At 53.0% G+C, this 6,058-nt stretch overlaps 1 protein-coding gene across 2 annotated transcripts; it reads right to left on the reverse strand.

Annotated features, from left to right (window-relative positions):
* Window positions 1-1,203: 1,203 nt before the first annotated feature.
* On the reverse strand, window positions 1,204-5,791 carry KLF4 (KLF transcription factor 4). Of its 2 annotated transcripts, XM_010970103.3 has the most exons (5): window positions 5,406-5,791; window positions 5,172-5,292; window positions 3,517-4,507; window positions 3,253-3,417; window positions 1,204-2,281 (listed from the first exon to the last, which is right to left on the reverse strand). In XM_010970103.3, exons 1-5 carry the CDS (start codon window positions 5,408-5,410, stop codon window positions 2,106-2,108), a joined length of 1,458 nt encoding a protein of 485 aa, XP_010968405.1. In that variant the 5' UTR covers window positions 5,411-5,791; the 3' UTR covers window positions 1,204-2,105. The 2 variants fall into 2 exon arrangements, with proteins under 2 accessions (XP_010968405.1, XP_010968404.1); XM_010970102.3 differs by having other exon boundaries at window positions 3,253-4,507.
* Between the last annotated feature and the right edge of the window lie 267 nt (window positions 5,792-6,058).

Raw genomic sequence — 6,058 nt, forward strand, 5'->3', positions numbered from 1 at the left:
ATGAGCATTTTTCCATGTCATTAAATATGCTTTGAATACGTCCTTGGCCACATAAAATTCCATCCTACTGATGCACCTGTTTTCTTTTAAGCTAAGACACAAGCCACGTTTTCCAGTCGTGCCGGACTCTTAAAAGCCAAGGAAAATACTTTGTGTTGATCCACCATGAGGCTCTGATGAATTTCTGTTTTTCATTCCATTTATAAAATGTACCCACAGTGCAAACACACCTCTGAACACTAGGTATAATGGAGAGTTAATAAGCACTCTAACGAAAATGCCAGTCAGCTTCTGTCCGCTTGGCAATATTAATTAGTCTCCCACATCGCCATTACAAACGTGTGTTGTCAGCAAGTGTCACAAATGCTTTTTCTATTATGAAGTTCAGATTCTCCGGTATCCGCTGCCAAAAAGTATCAGTGCGGTTTTAAGCTTTAATAACTTGAGAAATAGGTTACCAACTTACAGAAGCACCATTTAAAATTTAAATGGACTTTACACTCAGTTCAGTGACTGAATCAGTCTTGCCTCGGTTCAATCTGCTGAAACAATGAAGCTGGTTACCTTTAGACCGATGGAGTTCTCAGTATCTACTAGAAACTGGGGTTCTGCCCTCTTTTAAGGCTGTAACTAAAAGTCACGCATCTGTTACACACACGAAGCATAAATGAATCCTTTAATCCTCAGGAGGGCACTGTGGAACTACGTTCCCCGGGTTGTCTGCTATGGGAAGGTTCTTTTGTTACACGAATTGTTCTAAGTGCAAGGCCAGGCCAGATTTTTATATTTTCATTGAATTTTAAAGACAAACCATGAAGATCTTTTAAAATGTGAAACTGGAATGTGTATGTTTATTTTATGACTACGCTCATTAAACTGAGCAAATCAAAGACTGATTGAGCTGTTTCTACCTGGAAATTCATATTCAGGTAAGGAAACTGCTTTCATGTACTTTTTCACATACATTCGGAAGAGCAACCTGAACCAGGTAAGTTTAATTCGATGATCTCAGATGCTCTGAGCTTCCAGCCCTACATTGATAGCACTCTCATAAAGCTAAAGCAGTCTTTAAAAAGTTTCCTTTTATTCTGTTGAGATAAAGCTGGCTTTTTTAGTATGCTTTTCACATGCCTACCCACTTGGTTTAAACTGAAGTGTCTGTTATGCGCTCTTCCCAGGGAAAAACAACACAAAACAAAAACGTTCAGATAAAATATTATAGGTTTATTTAAAACTTAATTCTCACCTTGAGTATGCAAAATACAAACTCCACAAAATGTTCATTTTTTTACTTTGTAGTTTACAAATATACAAAATAGAAGTTTGCTTAAATTTATATTACATATTTATTAAGGCAAGGAACTATATAGAAAAAAACATTTGTTCTGCTTAAGGCATACTTGGGAATAAACCATTGTACAAATTATTGCACATCTGAAACCACAGTGCATAACAGACTGTCTGCATAAAAAGGTTAAAGTAAACCAGGTGTATTTACCTGACTTAGGTCATAAATGTAGATCGGAAGACAAAAATAGATTTTCCTTGTCAAAGTATGCAGCGGTTTGAGAACTCTGGCCTCATTTGGTACCTTTAGAACCAAGACTCACCGAGCACCATCATTTAGGCTATTAAAACACATTTTCTGTACCTGAATTTCTTCCTCTTCCTCTTAAGATCGTAAAAATGGCTTTTAGAAGGCAAAGAGAATACAAGGTGATCTTTATGCTTATACTGCATCGAAACAATTCAAGGGATTCTGGCCTCCCCCCCACCCCCGCAACTCATGGATCTAATTTATACCCTGATATCCACAACTTCCAGTCACCCCCTTGGCATTTTGTAAGTCCAGGAATATATATTCAAGTTGGATTTAGGATTGGAATGATAGAAGATCCAGTCACAGACCCCATCTGTTCTTTGATTTGTCTTTTGGCGTCCTCATGTCTCCTGATTATCCATCCACAAGTTGACTCCTTGGGAACTTGACTGAGATTGTAGTGCTATCCAGCTGGGTTTCTCCCCTCACCGGGAAGACAGTGTGAAAGGTAACAAATACTGAACTCTCTTCTGGCAGTGTGGGTCACATCCACTGTTTGGGGACTTTAAAAGTGCCTCTTCATGTGTAAGGCGAGATGGTCCGACCGTGAAAACGCCCGGTCGCACTTCTGGCACTGGAAGGGGCGGTGCCCGGTGTGTTTGCGGTAGTGCCTGGTCAGTTCATCTGAGCGGGCAAACTTCCATCCACAGCCATCCCAGTCACAGTGGTAAGGTTTCTCACCTGGAAAAGGAAAAATAAAGCCATTGGAAGCCGTTGCTAAATAACAGAGTTGGCCATTTAAAAAAAACGGGAGGCCAAATATTAAATCAACCCCCAGGACCCCACTCTGAAAGGATCCAGGAACATCTTTATACCTCTGAAGGCCATATTAAATTCCAGATCGTAAAGAGGAATACATTATTCTTTCTGCTTTTTTTCTTATGGCAAGTTAAATAGTTAAGCACAGGAAACACAAATACCACCTAAATCTACACGGGGCTACCATTTTCATTCTTTTGAGCTAAGGTATCACAGTCGTGGAAATGAATTTAGAAACCGTGGCTGCTAGTTTGTCTCTCCCGTCCCAAACCAAGCAATAATATTCTATCCCCAAACAACTGGTTCTAAAAAGCCACAAGGGGCTACTTTTCCTGTACCCACATTTCTGTTAGTTTAATGAGTGCCATCCCTTAGTGACCTTATGTACCTTCTTATGTCCACAAAGAAATTCCCTGCAATGATGATCTTAAACCAGAGTCTAAGCAATCCTAACCATTAAATCCTTGAGATTTAAATAAAACCTGTTAAGACTAGAAGGAGAGGGGAGAGAATCTGGGAAGCAAACAATCAATACAGTCTAGAAAATTAAATTTTAAAAACCTGTCGTGCTTTTGCACTGGAAAGTATAATTTCTTGATTACAAGGGCAATGCTCTGCTCAAGCTAGAAGAGGCCCATATGCAGCCCGGGAATCTCCCTGCCTTTCAAAGGCCCAACAAAACTGCACATTCAAGCACTGATACCATCCGCCAAGCAAAAGGCTCCTGGGCAAAACAGTAGGCGCCGGTTTGCTGTTCTCTCCTGTGATCCAGGAGATGGAGGAGATAGTCTGCGCCCCACATCCCAAGGGAGGCCCTGAGGAGCGTCCATACTTAGCCGACGAGGCTGGACACCAACCCCCCACCCCCACCCCCCGGCGGCTAGTCCTCCTACCTGTGTGGGTTCGCAGGTGTGCCTTGAGATGAGAACTCTTCGTGTAGGTTTTGCCACAGCCTGCATAATCACAAGTGTGAGTGGCCGTCCTTTTCCGGGGCCACGACCTTCTCCCCCTCTTTGGCTTGGGCTCCTCCGGCATGCAGGAACCGGGTGGCATGAGCTCTAGGGGTGAAGAAGGTGGGGTCAGCATCATTCCGCGTGCCCCTAAGGGCCAGTACATGCAGGGCTCCCCAGCCCGAACTATGAATCCCCGGGACTGACCTTGGTAATGGAGCGGCGGGACCTGCGGCTGCATCTGGTCGGGCAGGAAGGGTGGGTAGTTGGGCCCGGGGTGGGGATGGAAACCCGGGGGGAGCGGCAGGGCAGGATGACAGTCCCTGCTGCTCAGCAGTTCCTCGGCACCTAGGGTGGGGGTAGTCCTGCTGGGGAGCTGCCGCCCCAGGGGAAAGTCGTGCGCAGGCGGCCGGTGGCCATTGCTGAGAGGGGGTCCAGTGCCCAAGTGGGCTTCTAGGGGCCGACCGACGGTGCACGAGGAGACAGCCTCCTGCTTGATCTTGGGGCACATGCGCGGCGGCCCGCCGCTGTAGGGCGCCACCACCACCGGGTGGCTGCCGTCCGGGCTGCCTTTGCTAACACTGATGACCGACGGGCTGCCGTACTCGCTGCCAGGGGCACTCAGAGAAGCCTTCAGCACAAACTTGCCCATCAGCCCGCCACCTGGCGGCTGCGGCTGCTGCGGCGGAATGTACACTGGGTCCAATTCGGGCCTCAGGAGCTCGGCCACGAAGCCGCCTGAGGGGCTCACGTCGTTGATGTCCGCCAGGTTGAAGGGAGCTGTGGGAGGAGGTGCAGATTCCCGACCATAGAGCAGGCTGCCGCCCGTGCTGCCCGGCGCCACGCCCGGGTCGCCCCCGGCCCGGATTGGATAGCTGAAGCTGCAGGTGGAGGGCGCACTGGCAGGACCGCTGCTCGACGGGGAAGACGAGGATGAGGCTGATGCCGATGAGGACACAGTGGCGGCCACTGACTCCTGATGGGACAGCGAGTTGGAGAGAATAAAGTCCAGGTCCAGGAGATCATTGAACTCCTCCGTCTCCCTCCGGGGTAGGAGCGCCGGGTTGCTGCCACTGCAAGCCGCACCGACTCCGCCGCTCTCCAGGTCGGTAGCCACGGTCGCTGCCGCCAGGTCGTAGGGGCGGCCGGGAAGCACCGGGGGAAGTCGCTTCATGTGGGAGAGCTCCTCCCGCCAGCGCTGCGGGGACACGACGCGAGAGAGACCGTCAGTGCTGTCCAAGACTGTCCCCCGACCTAGTGGGCCCGCCGCGCCAACACCGCCCAGACACGGGGACCCAGCGGGCAGGAAGCGCCCGGGGACCGTGGGTGCCGGTGCCGCAATCTCGACCCACAGCCGGACCGGAGAAGAGGCGGTGCGTCGATATGGAGGATGTTATGTTGTGTCTGCCCGGTTGCGTGTGAGCGAGCGCCATAACTCGCCAGCCCGGGTCCCTCCCCCGACAGATCCCGGGGACGCTCCCGCCGCCCCCGGAATTGGGACACTGAGGCTCTCCCTGTCTGCCCCTGCCATGGGGACGCCTACGCGCCAAGCTCTCTCTATGCCAGTGTCTGCGGACACAGACACCTCCCGCCCGGTGGCCCGAACACCCGCCCTGCCGCTTGCGCGCTCCGGGACGTATGCGGACCCGGTGTGCGCCCCCGGCGGCTCCACAGCGTCCGGACCACACGCATGTACAGCTGAGCCAAGGGCGCGGAAGCCATCCTGGGAAGGCTGCGGAGCCCGTGAGGTGGCCACTCCTTCCCCTGGCCCGGCGGTTCTTGACGACTCTAGGGCTCCGCCCGTCCGCACCCCACCCACAGAAGCCCACCGGAGGTTTCCGACGGCCCGGGGCAACACTCACATTATTCGGGGCACCTGCTGGACGCAGTGTCTTCTCCCTTCCCGCCGGGCCGGACGCGAACGTGGAGAAGGACGGGAGCAGTGCGTCGCTGACAGCCATGTCAGACTCGCCAGGTGGCTGCCTGCGGGCCGGGTAGGGAGCAGAGGCAGGAGTTAGAGCGAGGGCCACTCTCGACCGCCGCTCCGACGCGTCCCACCGGCCCTCAGCCCTCCCTGCGCCCGGCGCCGCACCTACCTCATTAATGTGGGGGCCGAAAAGGTCCTCGGGAGTCCGAAGCAGTTGGGGTATCCGAACCCCAAAGTCAACGAAGAGGAAAAAAACTTAGAATCGAAGCCAAAACCAAAACCCCAAATTGCCCGAGATCCTTCTTCTTTGGGTTAAATATAAAAGGGAGATGACTTTTTTTAAAAAAGTTCCTTTGTATACAAAAGTTCTTAGAAAAGTTGTAAACTCATAAAAATAGTCAGCAAGGCGAGTAAGTAGGTCCGGTGGCCAGACTGCACTCTCTTCGACTCAGCAGCGTCCCCCACCGCTGTCGAGGTCGCCGCGGCTATCGCCGTGGGCGCTGGGGCTGTGGCCGGGGTGGCGGGCGGGCGGCGCCGCCAGGTGAGACTGGCCGCGGTGGAGCGGATCTGCGGACTGGGCGGCGGCGCGGGGCGCGGAGTCCGGGGGGCTGCGCGGGGCGCGCGCGGCCATGGGCGCTGGCCGCGGGCGGGTGGCTGGGTGGGTGGGGGGCCGGAGGGGCGGGGAGGGGCACTTGGCGGCTCCCGGTGCCGCCGCCGCCCGCCACCGCCTCTGCTCCCCGCGCGCCCGCAGCCGCGCTCGCTCTCTCGGGCCGGGGAACTGCCGGCGGCCGCCGCGCGCTCCTTACTTATAACTTCTTGGCT

This window comes from Camelus bactrianus, chromosome 4 (assembly GCF_048773025.1).
Source record: "Camelus bactrianus isolate YW-2024 breed Bactrian camel chromosome 4, ASM4877302v1, whole genome shotgun sequence".
Taxonomy (NCBI): domain Eukaryota; kingdom Metazoa; phylum Chordata; class Mammalia; order Artiodactyla; family Camelidae; genus Camelus; species Camelus bactrianus.

Bases quoted from the DNA above. Each gene is read 5' to 3' on its own strand.
- KLF4 (XM_010970102.3), bottom strand. The intron at 4,508-5,171 runs GTGAGTGTTGCC...GTGTCCCCGCAG, and splicing joins CAGCAGGTGCCCCGAATAAT to CGCTGGCGGGAGGAGCTCTC. The intron at 2,282-3,252 runs GTAGGAGGACTA...TTCCTTTTCCAG, and splicing joins ACACCTGCGAACCCACACAG to GTGAGAAACCTTACCACTGT.